The 21,702-nt window shown below is 33.7% G+C and overlaps 2 protein-coding genes across 3 annotated transcripts; one reads left to right on the top strand and one right to left on the bottom strand.

The window, feature by feature from the left end:
- Positions 1 to 3,844: 3,844 nt before the first annotated feature.
- On the top strand, positions 3,845 to 9,419 carry LOC25499938 (elongator complex protein 6). Of its 2 annotated transcripts, none has more exons than XM_039828231.1 (6): positions 3,845 to 4,104; positions 4,214 to 4,459; positions 5,441 to 5,526; positions 7,797 to 7,996; positions 8,077 to 8,223; positions 9,129 to 9,419. In XM_039828231.1, exons 2-6 carry the CDS (start codon positions 4,299 to 4,301, stop codon positions 9,243 to 9,245), a joined length of 711 nt encoding a protein of 236 aa, XP_039684165.1. In that variant the 5' UTR covers positions 3,845 to 4,104; positions 4,214 to 4,298; the 3' UTR covers positions 9,246 to 9,419. The 2 variants fall into 2 exon arrangements, with proteins under 2 accessions (XP_039684165.1, XP_024625843.2); XM_024770075.2 differs by having other exon boundaries at positions 3,846 to 4,104; positions 5,441 to 5,513.
- A 3,397-nt stretch (positions 9,420 to 12,816) lies between these two features.
- Positions 12,817 to 13,870, bottom strand: LOC112416264 (protein MAINTENANCE OF MERISTEMS-like). The gene is made up of 2 exons (XM_024769498.2): positions 13,531 to 13,870; positions 12,817 to 13,413 (listed from the first exon to the last, which is right to left on the bottom strand). The coding sequence occupies exons 1-2, from the start codon at positions 13,660 to 13,662 to the stop codon at positions 13,189 to 13,191; spliced, it is 357 nt and encodes a 118-aa protein (XP_024625266.1). The 5' UTR covers positions 13,663 to 13,870; the 3' UTR covers positions 12,817 to 13,188.
- Between the last annotated feature and the right edge of the window lie 7,832 nt (positions 13,871 to 21,702).

Genomic DNA, 21,702 nt, shown 5'->3' with positions numbered 1-21,702 from the left:
TACTTTTTTTTCTTTAATTAATTTAATCTTTGTGATGATACAAGTACTTTAAATACCACTGGTTGATCCTGTTGATGAAAGAATGGGAATATGCATGTATGTTCAAGTTTTGCATCGTATAGTTCTATTTTGGTCCACATAACATTGTTATTATTCAAGTTTTAAGCTCTATTATTGAAATCTTTATTTCAACATTTCCTTCTTTAATCTCTAGAGGAGCCAAACAACAAAAATATAAGTAACTGACTACTTTTTTTTTTCACTCAGGTAACTAACTTCCTAAATCAACTATGTATAAATGCAAACTAAAAAAGGAGTGGCACATGCACACCATAGAAAGAACATAAATAGTTAAGGTACGTAACAAACTTCCTTAATCAACTATATATTTTAGATACTACTTTTTCCATCTATTGCTTCTGTTTTATGGCGGATGCTAAGGTGGGAGAACTTGTCATGTCTCTCACCATGCATGAGTTATATTAGGGGTGTGTATGGACTATGGTCGGATATTTTGACCAATCAAATTATATACATTTATAAATTATTTATATAGATTTGAATTTCTAACCATAATCATGTTTTATTATAAACTGGTCACCAAATTGGATATAAATAAAGTTAGGGAAATGTTAAAAGTATAGAAGCTAAATGTAAAAATTTATTTTTAGAAATTGTGCATTCAATATCTTGAAAAGTTAAAAACTTATATTTTCAATACAAAACTTATGTTTTATTTCTATTTTTACATCCTTAACTTGTGCCCTAAGGACACAAGTTAACATGACCCAAATAATCGGTTATATTTACAAAATCGGTTTATAAGTGGATATGATTTGGTTTTTAAAAATGTCCAGATTATTTTAAGATTAGAATTAAAACCAGTTATTTCTCTTTCAAAATCGGTTTTTAAAACCAAATTTTATAAACAAAAATCCAAATTTAAAACAGCTTATTCAAAAAATTTATCTTATACAAAAGGGTCTTACTAAGGACACTTGTTAAGGATACAAAAATGAAAATAATTGATAAATTTCAAATAAAAAAAGTTACTTTTTAAAGTTTTAATGCATTGAATGTTCAACCCAACATTTCTTCTTTAGTCTTCTTAACAAGTATCCTAATGGCACTTGTTAGCATTTTCCTATACAAAATAGCTTATTACAACATGTTTTTAAAAAAACAGTTTATTCAAAAATGCTTATCTTATGAAAAATTGCTTATAACGATTTATTTTTTAAAACAGCTTATTCAAAACAACTTATCTTATGCAAAACAGCTTATTACGATCTCTTTTTAAACAACAACTTATTAATTTATATAATTTTAAGCATTTGATCATTTTAAAACAAAATAAACTCTTGGATCATGCAAGACCATTGAATCTAATCGTGAACCACTAACACATTATTTTTCTTTTCTTCATGCACCTCAAACCTAGAAAAAGAAAGTGACTTGTAAAGTGAGCATGTATATTTTGATGATTTGTAAAGTGACTTTTTTTTATTATAATGTTTTAACGTGAGTTTGGTTAAGGAATTGTGAAAATTGATTTTGATTGAAATTAATTTTCATCAAATTTTTGGGTTTATTTTCGTGAAATAGATTTTGTGAAAATTGATTTTGTGGTCAAGGTGTATTAAGATGAAGATGAAATAGAAGGAAGAAGATGAAAAAAGGAAAAGAAAAATCATGTGTTGATGGTTGACTATTAAATTCAATGACCTTGTATGATCCAAAAGTCTATTTTGTTTCAAAATGATAGAAAGCAAACCATTAAATTGGTTTTTGTCTTTGTAAGTCATTCTCAAATTAGTCAAAGACTCTATTAATATTTAAAACTAATATATGTCTTTTGTTTATTAATATTTCAAACTAATATATGTCTTTGGTTTCTCAATAGTATTTGTCTTTGTCAAACGTTTGTCAATTAGATTCATGTCTTTATGTTATGTTTTTGTTACATGACGATGGACCTAATTGAGAAACTTATGACAAAGACATGCACTAGTTTGGAATATTAATAGAATTTGACACTAATTTGAGAGTGACTTACAAAGATAGATACCAGTTTGAAAGTTTACTCAAATGATAAAATAGTTAAAATCATATAATTTAGGGTTAAATATATTTTTTTATCCTTATATTTTTTTTTTCAAATTTTAAGTTTTAGTCCTAATAATAAATTTCATCATTTGGTTCCTCTAAAATTTTCTACAACCACTTATGATTCCTGTTTTAAATCAAATCAGTTGTATACTTCATATTTTTTTAATGAATGTTTATAGAGATATTTATAATATTATGAAAATCTCTTCTTCAAAAAATTTGATTTTTTTAACAAAATATAAATTAAATGTAAATTTATAAGCGTTAAAAACTTAAAAATTCATATTTAATTCATCACTTGTTAAAATAAAATAAACTTTTGCAATATAGATTTTTATAACATACTAAACACGACCACATAAAATAATAAAAAATTTCGAAGCATACACATGATTTTACTTAAATGTAAGGACCAAAAACTTATGATGGAAATTTTTTTAGAAACAAAAATTTGATGAAATTTTTTACAGGAACTAAAACTTAAAGGAACTAAAAACTTATTTAACCATATAAATAAAGAAAAATGATATTTGCACAACCATTTTTTGATAACTTATGTGTTTTTATTCTCTCTCTTCTTCTTTCTATCTTCATTGTTTTTATCCAATCACAAGAGGAGAAAAGTGGTTGTCACCAAAGTTGTTTAATATTAGTTGTACAAATATCACTCCTCAATAAATTAATAAAGTCTACTAGTCCATCTTATACATTTTTGCTTAAGATCCAACATAATGATGTTGCGTGGTGGTGGGGATTTTCGGTTGAGGTGGTGGTGGCTTTGTGTGGCAGATTGTGGGGCTGTCTTGGTGAGGTTTTGGATGGGTTGTCATGGTTGTTTTGGACTCACATTTGGTGTCGGGACAGTTTGTGGACTTGAGCTTTATTAGGGGTTGGTGGGTGTTGTTTATGTGAAGAAGATAGTGTTTGTTAGGATGATTTCGTCTGGAGGTAGTTTCTGTTACTCGAGTACTTGTTTGTCGTCACTAGCTTTAGTTTGCGTTTTTTCAGTGGTTAAGGTGTTTAGGGTTTTTGGAGGTAGCGGGTCCCGTTGAGTTAAGCCTTTGTTTGCACCACTGCATATCTTGTCGTTTGTCAAACTTATTGTGTGCTGGTTTCCGATGGGTCGATTACTTTTGCTTCCAGATTGAGAGTTGGTGTCTACCTGCAATCTTGGTTGGCGCGATTTGGTGTTTCTCTAGTGTATCAGGGGTGAGGGGTGCCCTTCTGATTTGGTCCTAAAGTCTGGTTGGCTGATCACTTTTGTTTCGAGATCGAAAGTCAGTTCTTTGACTCAAGTTTTGGTTTTGGGCTTTTTATGGTTTTTCAGTGGTTGTTTTCTTGAAGGGGCCAGTTTTAGATGATGATGTGTATTTTGGTGGTTGTTTTCTTCAGGGGTATTTCTAGGATGTTTATTTTCGGGTGTTCCGCCTATATACGGCGCATTTTGTTTGTATTCTCAGTTTCACCGGTCTTTGTTTGTCTTGAACAGAGATCAGCATGTTTAATATTATTTATTGTTTCAAAAAAAATAAATCCAACATAATGAAATCAAATTGTCAAACAAAAGATGGAATTAAAAGACCTTAGTCTAATCTAAAAGTCTTAGTTCAACTAACAAATAACAAAATTGCAAAAGCGGATGTCGTGGTCTAATTTCGAACCCCAAAACTTAACAATTTTGTGTAAATTTCATTTCAATTGCTAACCACTTCATCTAAGATTGAAAAAAAAAACCTGGCCTAAAATATACTAATTCGAGGACCAAAACATTGCTTCACTTATATCCTTCTTTCTTTCTTCCACCCTTCTGCAGTGACCCTAACCAACCACCACACCACCAACAATCCGCCACGTCCTCCCACCACCACCATCTCTGCCGCGCGCGCCGCCCACGCCAGTCAGTCACTAGTACCACCAATCCAACCTCCATTTCTCCTCTAGTTCTTCTCTCTCTGATGATTTTTCATTGAGGAAAAAGGAAAAACAAGATTTAAGGTTAGTTTGAAAATTACTCTTTCTTTCTTCTTTGCTAATTTCACTTCTAATTTGATTCATACATTCAGAACTGTGTTTTACTTATTTATCTCTTAATTTTATTTACCAGAAGAAAAGAAAAGACACGATGGAACAGAAAGAATTGAACCTTCTGAATGAATCATTAGGGTTTAACAACAACAACAACAACCTCTATGGTCAATTCGTGCTTGTTGAAGACACTGTTGATACAAGCGCTGCTTTCGTTCTTCACCATATCTTCAAACGCTCTTTCTCTTCTCACCCTTCTTCATCTGTTATCTTCCTCGCACTCTCTCATCCTTTCTCCCACTACGATCGCGTTCTCAGAAAAATTGTAATCTCTCTCTCTCTCTCTCTACATTTGCATTATGCATCATTGTTGTCTTTGTTTGTGTGTATGTTTATGTTTTTTTATTTTTCAATTTTGGGAATTTGGGTATCTTCTGTTTTCATTAAAATGTTCAATTTTTGTTGTTTTTGTTGTTGTTAGCCGGGACACTTCTAATGGAAAGGGGTATCGATACTGACACTGTCACCAACACATGTGATTACATTGAATCATGTCATTTGCTCAAATTATTTATCGGTGTCTATGTCAGTGTATGTGCTCGGTCAGGTATCTATGTATGTGTTTGTGCTTCATAAGTTTGAATTGCCTGGCTTGGAACATGTTGAAAGACATTTTGATTAATTAAGAAAAAGTTTATTAGTTGTAATTTAATTGAATCCAATTATAACTACAATTACTATGAGTATTACTTTAATAACTGTAAATACCCGATAGTTCAAATTTTGACCCTGAGTTAGGTAAAGTTTGACCGATGATTGTTTCAGTTAGAAATTGAATATGGTACTCCCATTATATATTTTTTATATGGTTTTTGGCTCTGGTGTTGTATGCTGTTGTATTTCTTTATTAGTGAAACTAATACTTTAGTTACTGAATGTTAAATACAAAACAGACCAAATATTTGCATCACAGTGTGATTCAAATGAATACTTGTGCCTTTAAGGACAGTAGTGCAAAATGGGACTATGGAGCAATTCTTGTATGGCATAATCATATCGACAAAGGCAGAAGAAATTTAATTTTCATAATTAATCACCAGAAAGTATAAATAAGTTTTACTTATACTTTCAATCATATAAATATTGTACATCTGTGAAATATGATTGGACGTACTGATAGTGTATTGTTATAAACTTGTATTACTTTCTAGTCAATTGTTTAACAGACTATTCTGCATTTTGTGTCTAACATATTTATATTTCTTGGTGGATGGTATTTGACAATCTTCTTGTGTATCTGTGGTAGGGCTGTAACTTGGCTGCTCAAAGAGATAATAATAAATTCTTTTTCATTGACATGCTTATGTTGCAGTTTCAAGGTGAGAAAATCAGGTAGGCGTATCATTGTTTTGTTCTATCATTCCTTTGGTATTTTGTCCTTATCATTTGCTTGGCATAGTTAAATAACGCTAAGGTGGCTCCTTTGCGATAATATTCAATTGTTATCAGCTTGTCATATTAAACTTAGGGTAGAAACTATATGGGCCGAGTAAGGATTTTATCTTTTATAAAAGTTGCATTATTCTTTAGTCGTTAAATTAGATAGTCTAAGGCAGGAAACAATCTCTTCTTGAAACTAAAAATTGCAAATTATTTCCTTCCAAGTCTAAATCCACTAAATCGTATCTACAAGAACTCCTTTAGATATGCATGTGAAGTCTATGGATGCCCACTTGCATACCTTTTCCTCACTTGAATCTTTGATTCTATATGTTTCCCTTTCCTTCCCACGGTCCTTACCATCCAAGCAAATTTGTTAAATCCGTCCTCTGCTCTTTACTTTTTTCTTACATGGTATAAGCATAGGAGTGCCAATAAGAGTTAGTTATTGATGGTGCGATGTTATCAAATAGTGAGGATGTTTGAGTGTGAGGTTATTTGTTAGTTGTGGATGGAGGACATTGCTCTCTATAGGAACTAGGCTCTGGCAGAAGGAACGTTTCCTCTGTAATCTCTTGTTTTTTCATGAATAATATTCATATTTCCTTCCATCAATTTGTGTTTCCCTTTAATTTCTATTGTTAGAGATTAATGGTTTGCATCGTAATCCTTTCAAGATACTGTACGTTTTAGGCTCTAATTTGAGGAATGGGTTTTTGTGGAGAGTAGTCGAATCTGAAATGGGATATAGTTCATTAGGGAAAAACATTAAAACTGTGTTGTGGAAGGTAACTCAAATAGTATATAAATATAATTGAAAGGTGAGTACACTGTGTAAGCATGCTCGTCTTAAAAGAGAGAGAAAATTAAGCTAAGGTCCATAGATCCATTATAAGTGTGCTGAAATGATCAAATTCAATCAGGCTCTGGTTTGTGAGAATCTGTTTTACTAGGTCAATTCTCCTCCGCAGAAAGAACCCTGTATGTTATTAATAGATTTCCCTATAAAATAACTTTGAGGGTCTGCAACTCTGCACCTCCGTACGCACAAAAGACCCATCACTTTCTCAAATGACTAGATAAGCTTAACTCTAATCCCTTTATCTTATTTATATACATGTTGATTAGAACCTAAAGTGAATGAAGTATAACAATATAGAAACGTTGTATGCTAATGGAATCAAGGGTTGTATCAAAGTGATAGCAGACCCTGAATACAGTAAGTAACACACAGAACAAAAATACAACGAAAGAAGAAAATATAAACTTAGGAAAAGTCCCACCCAATTCCAGCCTCCCTCCTGTAATTAGTAATTACTACTCACCCTAAATATGTCCCTGTCTGCTGAATCACACACACAACACTTCCTTACTACCAACTCAGGAGTTATTATATCATGGAAAATTCATTTTCTCTCTCCAGTTTATGCTTCTTTTCAACGCTCCTGTTCTTTTTCCTCACATACATACATTGTAGTTAATTTAGGGGTCCTATAGACTCCCATCCTCAGAATACTCCTTCTTTTCAAGGTGAATGTAAGGACAACAACCAGCAACAAAAGTTCTTTCCCTCATGATCCTACTGCTGGAAACATACAGATCAACTTATATCGGAAGCATAATTATTTTTACGAAGATCCTGTCGATTGGAGTGTATTTGTAAGAAACCGGATTCCTTGACCCCCGACCTTGATTTTAAAGTGAACTCTCAACTTGAAAATAGCAGTAGCTTCATGATTCTGAGATCTAGGTAGTTGACCATAGTGCTATTGTGCACAATCATGGAACAGCGGTGCATATCCAGTACTGAATATGCCAACAAAGTCTATATTATCCCAAAGAAAAAGTATAGTAAGATGCCTCTTCTTAGGGATCCACTTTTTGACTTACCCTTTCACATAATGCCCAAAATATTCCCCTAACTATTTTATCTTAAACTTTGAAATCGTGAAGGTTGTAACCATAAATTTTTATAAAAGCTATTTTGAAATGACTCTAACTTATAAAGGATGCCATATTAGGTTCTGCAAACATGTCATTCCATGCATAACTGTTTCGAAAAATGGAATTTGTGCTTGAAACACAACCAAGATAGGCGTGCCCCTTTTCTAATTAATATTTTGTGATTTTAACTGGGTGAAGTTACCAGATATTGATATTTTGTTTTAGTGTATGATGGACTGTATAAATGACTGAGTAATATCATTTTTATCGATGACTAGATGAAGGGAAACCCAATCACAACGGTTTTGCTGCTGTATTTGAGAAAATAGAAAGCGTGATCAAGGCACTACCTCAAGACAACATGAAATTTGCCACTATAATGATAGATGATATCTCTTTTCTTCAAGTTGCTGCTAATGGCTCTTCAAATGATGTTTTAGACTTCCTGCACTATTGCTATACACTAACGTCAGAATATGTAAGATAGTATTAACTTGACTCTTTTTCAAATCAATTTCAATATTTTTTTTGTTCTTTATTTATCTGTTCCTATTACAGGGTTGTGCATTCATTGCACTTGACCATAAGGATATTTATTTGAATGAAGAGAAGCCAGCTATTATCTTAGAGATGGAGTACCTTGCTGACATTTTGGTCAAGGCTGAACCATTGGCCACTGGTTTGGCAAAAGACGTGCATGGACAGGTATAGTTGTATACTTGAGGTGAACCTATGATTCTACATGTTTTTGAAAATTTTAATGGAGTAAAAATAATCTTAATGAAAACAACCTCTCTTTGACTTCCATTTATGGACATCAACACTTAAATTGGTGTGTAATACTTGGAAGAGATCAACACTCTTGACTTCTGAGCCTCTCACAAAACTGGCATTTTACATTTTGATTGAGTAAACTTTGCCACTACTTTCCCTTAGTCAAGCATGTAGCTAAGAACGAGTCCTTGTATTTATGAACTTACAGTTCCTGTTTCCATGAAATTTCTCTTCCAAGGGCATATCTTGAACCTACTGGCTCCTGACTCTCCTTATAGAGTTTGATACCCATTAAATGATTCCTTTTTTACCTTCAACCAATTTTTTTGGAAGTGCCTTTTTGATTTATAAATTTACCTATAATTGAAGAATTGATAGTGAACATGTTTTATAAAGAAAAAGTAATATTAGGCTTGAAATAAGTGAAGGTTTTTCTGTTCTTACGCAAGTTGTCTGTTTTTCGTGTTTGATCTATCTATTATCTTTCTTACTGAATGAACAAGGAATAGTCTTTTGCCACTCTTCCAACTTCACATTTTTAATCAATCAAATTATCTATCATCAGTGGCATTGTTAATGCATGTTCTGGCCGCTACAAGATTAAGGAAAAGGGAGAAAAAGAAGTTATGATTGTTATCTTTCAATGTTCAATTATGTCGTAATTGTGATACTGAAACTGCTAATTGTTCATGCTTTTAGTTTGCACTAATTCCTTGGATTTATCTTTATCTTGGGGTTATGTAGCAACCACTTTCTGTTGCAATGCATTATTGATTAAATCAGATCAAAGTATTAACTTCCATTGACTTTGTTTTGTTGGCGATCTTATTATGCAGTTGATGGTGTTGCATAAACAAACACAACATGGAATTGCACCTGTGAAGATTCACAATTTTCATTACAAGATCAAGGAAAATAGCATCGAGTGTTTTTATCCTGGCACAAAAATCTAATGCTATCAAAATGCTTGTACCTGTGTAATCTTGAAAAGTGAGAATGATAGCACATCTTTTTTGTTGCCGTTCATTGCATTTGGAAAATTTTTATCCTCAATTTTCAATTAGTAACATTAATTTTAGCACAATCTTTTCAGATTCATTCAATAACATTTTACAGGTTTGGTCTCCTCTCTTCTACCATAATATAATATTGAGAAAAAGCAAAATCTCTTATTTAACACATCCTCTTTATTTTTGAGTGGCCCAAAATTCCTTTTATCTGATAGTGATTCTCTCAGAAACCAAATGCAGAAATCTATAGGTTTTTCGTTATACCTGAATCCAAAATTATATGTCGTACTCATTTTTTTTCACATTTCACACCACACCATAAATTACGTATGTTTATGTTACACAATTTTATTTTTTAAAAAAGTGTACTATAAACATACTATCAGAATGAACTTTGGAACCACGGTTGTAATACTGTGTACATTTGATTACAGTGAAGCTAGACAGTAACTTTTACTTGGATGCACGCAAAAGCCTTTCATCAAACAATTTCTTCAAGAGAGCTTCATAACATTCCTGATCTTTCGGACAAGGTTCCTCTCTTTTCTTAAACTCTTTCTCAGCATGTAACCTTGCAAGTTTCTCCATTTGAAGCTCCCCTTGAAGCTTTTGTCTCGGCATTTCAATGTTGTCTCCGAGTCCAACATATCTACTCACAAAAACAGCTTCAATGAGATCTGAGATCGTCATTTCTTCTTCTAAGTTATGAGGTTCCATCACATTTGTTCTAACTTCAGCTTCAACTCAATCAAGAATCACGTGGTTGATTGGTGGAAGATGACCCGTGTTCGATTTTGGATTGAATGTTCATCATAAGGCGTAAAAATGCAAACCTTTGTAGAAAAAATGAGTTTAGGTGAGAAAACTGAAATGGTGCTTAAAAATAGAAGTAATGAAGGGAAAAAAAGTAATAAAATTCCAAGCTAAGGTAAAATCTCATCTGGAATAGGATTGAGTAATCTCACCTTGAACAAGATTTGAGAGTAGGTCACAAATAGTCCATTAGATATAAATATACAGAAGACTAAAACTCTGGATATCATTTGATCTATATAACCAATCCCACCTATTGAAATAAACTTTAATTAATTGTCACAAATCAAAATTAAAACTGGCTTCAAAACTGGTTGAAAATTAATCAGAATAAACAAAATCAACTTACTTTACCATTCTTGCAAAGAATAAAACGCCAACAAACTCAAATAACTACTATTGACAACATTTCCATTTTTAAGTATCATAAGATTCAAGTTATATAATTGCCTCCTTCATTCCTCCTTTCATACATTTAAGTATAAGTAAATATAAAAACTACCAAGATGAAGAACTTTTTATGGTTCAACCTTAAGTATATGTTTTTGTCATGATGGACTTGTACATGCCTTTGAAGTTGCAAGCGATATCTCACAATACACTTCATTAAAGACTTTTAAAGACTTTTAAGTTGTGAAAAGTAGTAAGAGAAAATTTACAATAGGCTATACATTTTCTAGATGGGTTTGCCTGCTGTAGAAAAAGCACGCTGTAAACAATCTCAGCCACACATTTGCAATCAGACGGTTCAGTTTAACGCAGTTACAAATTCACTATAAACCATCTCAGCCACACATTACAATATGACGGTCCTAATTCGTTACAACGTGAAACAACATGCTTTTTCTACAACACCAAATCCAAACCCTACATTTTCGATGACATTATCTCTTTGAATGCTATTGTGTGTTGTCATTATATGCAGGGCCGGCCTTTGACATGTGCAACTAGCTCTATGAAGTTGTGCCTTCAATTTATGGGGCCTCAAATATTTGATGGTTGGTCAATATGCCCCTTGGAATGCTCGTAAGCCCCTCAAATATTTCCCAATCGGCATTTTTTGTGTGTATGTAAACTACAATCAGGTTGTACTTCTCGATCAACTATTTCAGAAAATGTGAGTCTTTGAGGGATTTATTGAACAATCATCCAAAGTATCTCTTATTGTTAATAATGTGATTTTAATTATCAACTAAAATTTTCTAATTGTTAATTTATAATTGTTCAACTTACCCCTAATTTATTTTTATCAGGGATTCATTTTTTTATATTAGGGCAGAGCCTCAAATTTTATTGGGACGACCCTGATAACATGAATGAAAAGATGACAAAAATTTGCATCATCTTTTTAAAAAATAAAATTTCAACTTATAGGATTAAGCATCTAAAACAAATTTAATGCCTCAAATTATCACAATAAAAATTAACAATGCCAAAAGAGAGTAAAATAAATTTGATCTAAATTTCCAATTAAAAAGCATACTTATTATTTTATTTTTTTACCATTATTGACACTTCAAACTACTTCTTCTAGCAATTATTTGCAAATGATATCTCCTAGTACACTTTATTAAAGAATTAACCTTATAAAAATTAGTAAAAGGAAAGTTTATAATACAATATATAAGTTTACAGCAACATTGCCTCTTTTTATAATATTGTGTGTTATCATAACATGATGAGATAATTTTCAAACATTCTCACCCTCTTTTGGATAAATGAAAAAGAAAGAAGAGAATTGTTGTTCCCACATGTTGTTTGGCTGTGCCACACGAGTAAAGTATCAAAATGCCCCTCAGCAGTTTGCTACCGAAGTTTTTAGGAAACCGACGGCAGTTAACTGCCGAAGTTTTTAAGAATCCGGCGGCAGTTAGGTGCCGAGTAAAACCTCGGTAGTTAACTGCCGAGGAAAATTGAACATCCAAAACTTCACAAAATTCTCAAGTTCTCTCAAATCTACTACTACACTCTTAGAAAAAAGTAACGATCACGTCTCATTGAAAATTGCTTATTATCAATACATGAAGTTACAAGAACAAACTTTAATTTTCATTGAGTCTAAGTATTTACACTCCTCTCTCTCTCAAGAGCCAAGTTAAGGTCTTCACCTTACACTCTCTTTTCCTCTCTTATCTCTTGATCTGAAACTATGGAAAGAGTTGTCCTTTGTGCAGCACCTATCATTTTTAGATACCATTTCCGGCCATTGTCATCAGCTTTCATGTTTACTATAAATTAGATCTATTTAATTTATATTTTTCTCTTAAGTTCTACTATTTGAAACAAAATAATTGTTTCTCATCCCTATTTTTCCTACTATCAACTTATTTTTATGTTTTATGTTTTTAATGAACAAATGTTAATCTTCCAAAGCAACCTATATTTGCACATTAAACAAAGTAAAAAAAGCCCATGAAATTAAAAATAATGTCATCAAAGTAGAAATATACAAATATACAAATATACATAACTCAATGTCATCAAAAGACTAAAACTAAAAAATAAGTCCTAAAAAAGAAAAATAGTACTACTGGTCCTGATCCTGATGATGGTGCCTCCTCCTCGGCCTCTGGGCTCTCCTCCTGGTAAAAATCGGCGCGATCTGCTCCCTCATATGGGTCATGGCCTCAAACCACTGCTGAGGGGTCATGCTCATGACCTCCTCCTGGCCTAACTGCTCATCAGCGTAGGCAACAGCGCCACTAACCATGTCATAGGTGTCAGGCGAGCTTCTCGCCTCATACCGCTGCCACTGCTCTGCAATGATCTGCTCTTCATTTGCAGGCCTCGGAAGATCTCCTGGAATAGGTGGCAAGATATGAGGGTGAAACACCCTAGTGTACCACAGGACATAGCCATCCGCCACCCGCCATGTATCCTCTCCTGCCTGCTCACCCCGAGCGTCCGCCTTAAGCGTGTGAGTGCGGAAGTCGACGAACATCTGCACAATGGAAGGCGGGGGGAGGTCCCTAACATCAGTCGGATGTCTGGGGATGGTCTGCACGTATCCGTACTGCCTCAAAACCCTCTCGGGCAAGTGACGGTACACCCTACGGACGCCGCACATAATCCATCAAGAATACCAGAAAACCTCCTCGAAGTCCTGGATCTCTCTGTGCTCCTCGTACGACCGCCAGCATACATCATCTAACTGTATACGATCGAGCAGTGACCGATACGTGATCCCCTCCCCATGACCCTTCTGGAGCTTCCACCTCGCTGCAACCGGATAGTTTTCCAGGTAGTCAGTGTTGAGATCAACACTGAAAAACCCTGGAAAATGCGCCAAAAACCATGCCTGCACAAACCAAACAAATAACATTTATAAATTATTACGCACGGAAAAATATAACAAAAAATTAAAAGTTCACAAAAAAATAAAGTTAACATAAATATAAAATTTCAGTTTTCTTACAGTGAGCAGTGTCACGCTCCCCCCAAGCGCTCTGTGTCCAGGCCTACATGCATCCGTCAACTCGCCGTATAGGTAGGCGAGGGTCATAGCTCCCCAGGAATAATTACGCATCCCTGCGTAGCCGTCCGCCATGGTCGTCAAATATATCAGCTCGATGCGCTTGTTGCTTCTATCGCCAAACAACAAGCATCCGACCAAGTACAGAAGGTAACACCGGACGCAGTATGTCCTGACCCTCGCCAGCTCCTCAACCTCCTCAGGATCCTCCGTACCCGCCAATACGTTGGCCCTACCAAGGTACGAGGTATAGAAGTCCCTCAGCCTGGGGTAGCTAATGTACCCACCGTACTCCTGGTTGCAAATCTTCTCAGCCTCATGCTGGGCCACACCCAGATACGTCATCAGCAGTGCCGCTCCCTCATGTTTGGGCATCTTCTTCCCATGGTCCAACATCCGCCCCTCAATAGGAAGATGCGTGAGACATGCGACATCATCCAATGTCACAGTCATCTCCCCCATCGGCATGTGGAAGGTGCTGGTCTCCGGATGCCACCTCTCGCATAAAGTAAGCAGCAGGGCATGAGGCACGGTGGAGTACCCCAAGTAGACCAAATCATGTAGCCCGCTCTGCGGAAGCGCATCCCAAAACCAATTCTCATTCCCGTTAGGGCGTCCGAGAGTGAGAATCTTCGCCCCATGATTAATCGGTTTAAGCACGCGGGTCTTACGAACCTGAAATAATAGAAAAATAAATATGGATATAATAATTAAACATAAAAACACATAACAATGTATAACAGTGTATATAATAATTAAAACAAACACACATTTAAAGAAAATAATTAAACATAAAGAAAAAGAATTAAAAAAACACATATAGAGGTGGATATAATAATAAAAACAAACACACATTTAAAGAAAATATTTTAACATAAAGAAAAACCAATTAAAAAAAACACATATAAAAGTGGATTTAATAATTAAACAAACACACATTTAAATTAAAGAAAATATTTTAACATAAAGAAAAACCAATTAAAAAAAACACATATAAAAGTGGATATAATAATTAAACAAACACACATTTAAATTAAAGAAAATATTTTAACATAAAGAAAAAACAATTAAAAAAATACACTTACATTATTTGAATTATACCAGAGTGGCAACGCCACATGACCGGCATAAGAGTGGAGCAAGGACAAGTCAGCCGGTCCACCAGGAAAGGGAGGGTCCGTAGGTAACACCTCCGGTGCAGCAGCTGCTGCAATGTCATCCTCGTCTCCTGCATCCTGCTGATGTGGTATATGATCCTGGTCATATCCACCATCCGTCACATCATGCTGTACCTGATCCTGATAGTTCAGGTACTCCACCCCAGTTTGGTCAACAGGTTGTGACGGGTCAACAACCTGTGACTCCTCAGGCTGTGTAGCCTGAGAGCTTCCTGAGCCATCTCCCCTCCGACCTCTACCCCTCTTTGGAATGTGGCCACTCTGTCTCTCCCTGCGGTGGCTCTGAGTCATGGCACGCCTACCACCAATCATCTTCGATGGATCAATGGGGTCCTGATCGGCCATATCTACAAAAAATAAAAATAAAAAATTAATACCATTCAACCACTTTATCAACAAACAGTAAACCTAAACAAAATCTACACTTTCACATTCAACCTAAACATAACCGCTTTCACATTAAACCACTTTACCAAAATAAAGACATTGATTGAACCTAAACATTATCATACACATTATCATTAACATTCAAACGCAAAAAATCAAATGCATTATCATACACATTCAACCTAAACTAAACATAATTCAATATACACATTCAACCTAATTCAATATACACTTTTTCAATATGCATTCAACTTAATTCAACATACACGTTTTCGAATTACAATCAAGATCGTATCCAATACCTAAACTAACTAAATAATCAATAAAATTGTCATTGACACTGTCATACCACAATTTTTGACCTAAGATCACATTTCATTTGTCTTTTGGCCCGGAATTGTTTGCCTTTTTAGGAAAAAATTCGGCAGAGACGTATTTTAAATACCTCATTTTTTGTTCATTTTTTTTACCACTGTTTTTAGTCATTTTATTCTAGTCCTTTTCGTTATTATTATTATCATTATTTTATTATGTTGTTTGTTTTTATTTTTATTAAAAAGGCATAAAATGAAAATTCATCAAGAATAGTCTACCAGAACGTTCTCCAGAACGTTTTGGTCGTACTGCGAGCGAAATAAAGTGACCTCATTATGTCCCATCAAATATGCCATTAGATTACAGTTGCACAACACCACACGTTTTGCTTCAAAAGTGCATGGAACTAAAAGAACGTTCTTGAGAACATTCTGGTGGAACTTCAAAGGGATAAGAATGACATCATCATGTTCCCTCATGTTGCCACCAGATCACAACTGTTTTTTCATCACGTGTGGTTGTCTCAAAAAGGAAAGGAACAACAAGAATGTTCTTAAGAACATTCTCCATGTGGCAAATTTTACAACTTGGACACTCTTGCTCTCAAAGCAACAAAGGACAGCACTTGTAGCTTTCAAAGAAGTGCCAAACAGCTGTAAAAACAAGTGGCCTCCAAACTTCTACAGCTTGCATTCACGTGTCCACCTTTTCTCTTTGCAAATTGGAAGTTCCAGAACGTTCTGCATGAACAAAATTCACTTTTTTCTCATTCTTGCGCTCCAAGCAACAAAAACATAAGCACATGGGCTGTTTTTAACAAGGAAAACACAGCTGTTTTTGTCTGTGAAGCTCCAAGTCTTTCACCTCTATAAATACAAGCATACCTCAATGGTAAAAGGGGAGGCTTACACACAAAGAATTGAATCTCTCTCAAAGTGAAGGTGCTCACTACTTTCTAACAAAGCCTTTTTTTCTTTCTCATCACCATCAACAAACAAACAAACAAAAATCAAACAAAAAACAACAAGCCATCATTACCAAAACAAACAAAAAAAATCAAACAAAACAACCCTTGTTTTTTTTTTTTCCTTTTCTTTCTTTCTTCTACTCTCCCACAAAGGTAAATCATCTCCCTTTTCTCTTTCTTTCCTCCTTGTTCTTTTCCTTTTCATTTCTTCCTCTCTCTCTCTCTCTCTCTCTCTCTCTCTCTCTATATATATACATATATATATATATATATATATATATATGTCTTTTAATTTATTTTACACTACAATACACACTTCAATCCAGAGTGCTCTGGTCCTAAATTAACTGTTAATATTTTATTTTTGTTTAATTTAATTATTCTCCAGAACAATCTGGTCCTTGTTAATTAAATTAATCCAGAGTGCTCTGGTCCTAAATTAACTGTTGATATTTTATTTTTGTTTAATTTAATTATTCTCCAGAACAATCTGGTCCTTGTTAATTAAATTAATCCAGAGTGCTCTGGTCCTATATTAACTATTAATATTATATTTTTTTTTAATTTAATTTAATTATTCTCCAGAGTGCTCTGGTCATTGTTAATTAAATTAATCCAGAGTGCTCTGGTCCTAAGTTAATTGTTAATATTATATTTTTGTTCTCCAGAGTGTTCTGGTCCTATATATATTAAATACTATTTATCTTGTTGAACTAACGTAAACTAACAATCTTTTCTTCACACCCACACACTTTTATTTTTTATTGCTCTATTAGTTTAATTTTCAGTTATTATGCAAAAACAACAAAAACATTCAAATAACAAATCACAAAAAATATTTTTTTCATTACAAACCTTGATTCTCAAATCAAGTGATCGTTCTTTTTATTTTTCTTAATCAAATTTCAAATCAATTCTAATTCAACTTCAAGTCAATTTTCTTCAATCTAAAAAACACGAATCAATTCTCATTTGCCATTTGGCTTTTTATTTCAAAACCTTTCTCAAAACATATAAAAAACACCAAACAAATCAAACGTCAATTTCTACCCCAAACTACGAGGTTTTGATCCCTCACGGGTACGTAGGCAGAGGACCTTGTCCTTCCAAATCAATTAAAAAACAATTTTCTTTTTTTTCTTTTCAACTTTCAACTAAAAAACATTTTTCTTTTTTCTCTTCAATTAAAATCAATTTTCTTTTCTTTTTCAGCTCATCATTCAATTCCATTTTCATCTCTTTAAAAGCAAGCAAGTTTAAGCACAAAAAGTTAAATAAAATCAAGAGGTTCTCGTAGAGTACTACGAATATTTAGGGTGCTAATACCTTCCCTAAATATAACCAACCCCCAAACCCTAAATCTCTTCAAAATGGGTGGTTTGGAACTTTTTCCCCTTAAAAAAAATTTGTTCAGTCGTGAGATAAAAAGTGAGTCAAAAGCTAATCAAATGGCCTTGACATCCGAAAAATGGCGCGACAGACACATTTTATCAAACACTTTGTGTGCAAAGTATCAAACATACTCAAAATGTGTTATTTTGCCACCATTCAAAACCACATTATACCCTAACATCATTCAATCATCAATTAAACCAACTACATTCAATTATAAACTACATGCACTCATAAAAAATTCAATTCCTACATCAACCCTAACCACATGAAAACTACCATTTTTTTAAAAAAAAAAAACCTACCCAAACTAACATTATGATAAAAAATGAGTCAAGATACTTACTTGTGATTAAATGGAGATGATAAACTTGATTTTGCTGAAAAAACGATTTTGGAGAAGTTGGATGGTTTGGAAGATTTTTGAACAATGAAGAAAACTGAGTTTCTGCGTTCTGGTTATGTTCAGTTTTCCTCGGCAGTTAACTGCCGAGGAAATCCTCGGTAGTTAGCTGCCGCCGGTTTACTAAAAATTTCGACAGTTAACTGCCGAAGGGTATTTTCGTATTTTACTGGTGTGGCACAGCCATACTATATGTGGGAACATCAATTCTCAAGAAAGAAACATGAAAAATAAAGCATATAAAACAAGTTCGGTAACTCACATCATCTATATATTATAAAATTAAATGCTTATGATATTACCATTTTGCCCCTAAAAGGAACATTTTTGTAATTTCCTATTGATGGGGTGTGGTTAGTGCCACCTCATCATTTTTAGGGTGCATTTCCCATTTTGCCCCTCACCATTTTTTTTAATTATTTTATAATTTTTATATTTTTAATAACTTTTAACTATTTTTCAATTTTTTCACCCAAATTCAGTTGCTTCTACATTGTCGTGGTGGGAGATTAATGTATCGTTTGACCCGGCTTTTTTTTCCAACTTCTCTACATTTTTAAGGAGAAGTCAAGTCAAACACACTATCAATTATTTTAATTTCAATATTGTTTAATCATCACAACCTCACAAATATTTTTATTCACGTTGTCATTTAATGATATCAAATACTTCTATTTCCTTTCTTAAACCTCGCGAATATACACACACACATTGAGGTTTAGAGTAATATTTTATGTCCGTCTGTTTGTGTTTTTGTTATGCTGATGCATATAACTTTTTTTAGTGTTGCTTGGTCGAGTGCTACCTCACCGATTTTTTTTAACTATTTTCCAATTTTTATATTTTTAAAAACTTTTAACTATTTTCCAATTTTTTTATTTTTAACTATTTTTCAATTTTCTTCCAATTCAGTTGCTTCTACACTGCCGTTGTAGGAGATTAAGATACCGTTTGACCCGACTTTTTTTTTTACTTCTCTACATTTTTAAGGAGAAGTTAGGTCAAACACAATATCAATTAAGTACTTACTAGAAAGGAACTTTTTTTAATGCATAAAATTGAATGGAATGAGCTTTGGCCAAAAGTTGTTGAATGCCACTTTAAAAAACTACTTCTCGACAATATATTTCACAAGCACCTCTTTTCAACTCACGCTGGAAACCTTTTCTTTTATTTTTTAATATTATATTTCAATATGTTTTCTTTTCATATAATTTTTTTTTAACAGTTCCATTTAATTTTATTATCTTTTTTTTAAAAGAATTTTATTATCTTTTTATCACTTATATATTTAATTTCAATATTGTTTAATCATCACAACCTCACAAATATTTTTATTCACGCTGTCATTTAATGATATCAAATATTTTTATTTCCTTTCTTCAACCTCGTGTATATTGTAACGCCCTAGTCGTTAAATTATTTGTTATTGATTTATTTAGAGTCTTTATATGATTTAAATAATATTTGTGGATTATGTGGTGTGTATTATTTTATTATTATGATTGTTTTAATAATAATTAGAAAAAGTGGGAAATAGAATTAGTTAGAAGTTGTGGGATTAATTTTTAATTAATAGAAATTAATAGGGAGTTAAGTGAATTAAAGGGAGTTATGTAAGGGGAGTTAGAAGAATAGAAAATCAGTTTTACGTGAAAACAGCAGTTTTGGGAGAAAACCAGAGAAAAGCAAGAGAACGAAGGGAGAGCCAAGTGAACCAGATTTCTGTTGGAATTATTCTTCTGAATTAAGGTAAGGGTGAGATTTGTTTCAGTAATATAGTTATTGGATTCTGATTTTGGATTTAACAGGTTTATGATAGAATTAGGGATTTTGGGGTTTATGTTGGATTATGTTCTTGAGTGAATTAAGTGTAGACATTGATGTTCTGATGGTAGAATTAGGTTCTGGTTGCATATAATACTTAGTCTTGCTTCTTTAAACTAATTTGGGGAGTGAATGTGAGAAAATTGGGATTTTCGCTTGAAAACTCGGTGTCTAAACGTTTTTGCAAACAGAGTATGTGAGGTTCTGGAAATCGAGTTTTGGGTGGTTGAAAACTTGAATTTTTCTGTAGATTATGATAGAGCTAAGTGTCAGGAGCGCGTAGGCGAAAACGGCATCGAAAACGGGTTAACGGTTTGGATTTTACGCGCGAAAACGTGAAAATTAGAAAATCTGATGTTGTCTGTCGAGCATAAATCGGGCTACGATTTTGACCAGGTTTTGGGGTGTTTCAGCACGTAAAATATCGGACTACGATGGGTAAAAATCGGGCTACGATTTTGCATGACCAGGAACTTTTAAAATGCATTTTTCTTCGCTCCAATTGCTTCCAAACTTCTTCCTAAGTGTAGGGACTTTATCCTAACCATCTAGAGATGTTTTTAGGTAAGAAATAACCTCGTATAAAGGGGCTAATGAGTTCATGGGTTGGTCTTTGGGGTAGAAATGGATGAACTTGATTGTGTGAGCATGATTGTGATCAATTGTATATTTTCTGGAATTGTTGGATTGACTATAATGATTTGTTGATGGCTGTAATGTATGTATATTTATTAAATCATACATGTTGAATAAATTCGGAGTCACATGGAGTTTGTATGCATGGTCAGTTGTATGTAGATATACACAAGTAGGTCCATTGCATATGCATAAACAGCGGAGAGGACTCATGTCCTGGAGCACTAGTTGCTCAACAGCGGTGAGGGCTTCGGTCCTAATGAATGCTTTAACCATTCAAAAGCGGTGAGGGCTTCGGTCCTGGTTGGTACCACATGCATATTTGCATATTTGAGGAGTTTAAGGTGTTGTCTTAGCAGTGTTGTCATGTCCATTGCATGAGTCTTATTTGTTGATTGTAGATGCCACTTGATGTTGTTGATGTTGTTGATGAATATATGTAAATATTTATATACATATGGTGATGTGTGGATATTGATGATGGTTGTTGTTGCTTGTGAATTATTATGTTTATATTTGCAAGATGATGTATTTGATGTTTAGGGTGTTAGATTCAATTGAAGATTTTGATATCTATATTTATTGTTGTGAATCTCACCCCTTCTGCTTGAAAATGTTGCCCTTCCTATGGGTAACTTGCAGGTGATCCTGAGTAGTCGGTGGTGGCTCAAGAGTTGTGTCTAGGGCTCTGATACGTGGGATGGAAATAATTATTATTATTATTGTTGTTTTTCCTTCCTATGTATCAATTTTTGGAACTTAATGATGTGGCCCTTGTTGGTTGATTTATTGTTGTTTAGGCTTAATGCAAAGATATTGTTTGGAGAACTTAACCGTTGTTGTTGTTGTTATGTGAAATGCAAACATTCCGCTGCATGATTTTCGAAGTTATGAAAGATGTTGAATTAAATAGTTTTATTTTCTATTTAAGAAATTCTGAAATGTAGTGTAGCATGCCCGTTTGGTGCTTACTCTGATGTTTGTGTTATACTTAAATGATTTTGGGTAAC

Source organism: Medicago truncatula, chromosome 7 (genome assembly GCF_003473485.1).
Source record: "Medicago truncatula cultivar Jemalong A17 chromosome 7, MtrunA17r5.0-ANR, whole genome shotgun sequence".
Taxonomy (NCBI): Eukaryota; Viridiplantae; Streptophyta; class Magnoliopsida; order Fabales; family Fabaceae; genus Medicago; species Medicago truncatula.
Note: the sequence above shows the minus strand (reverse complement) of the source record. Positions and strands in the feature narration are given on the sequence as shown.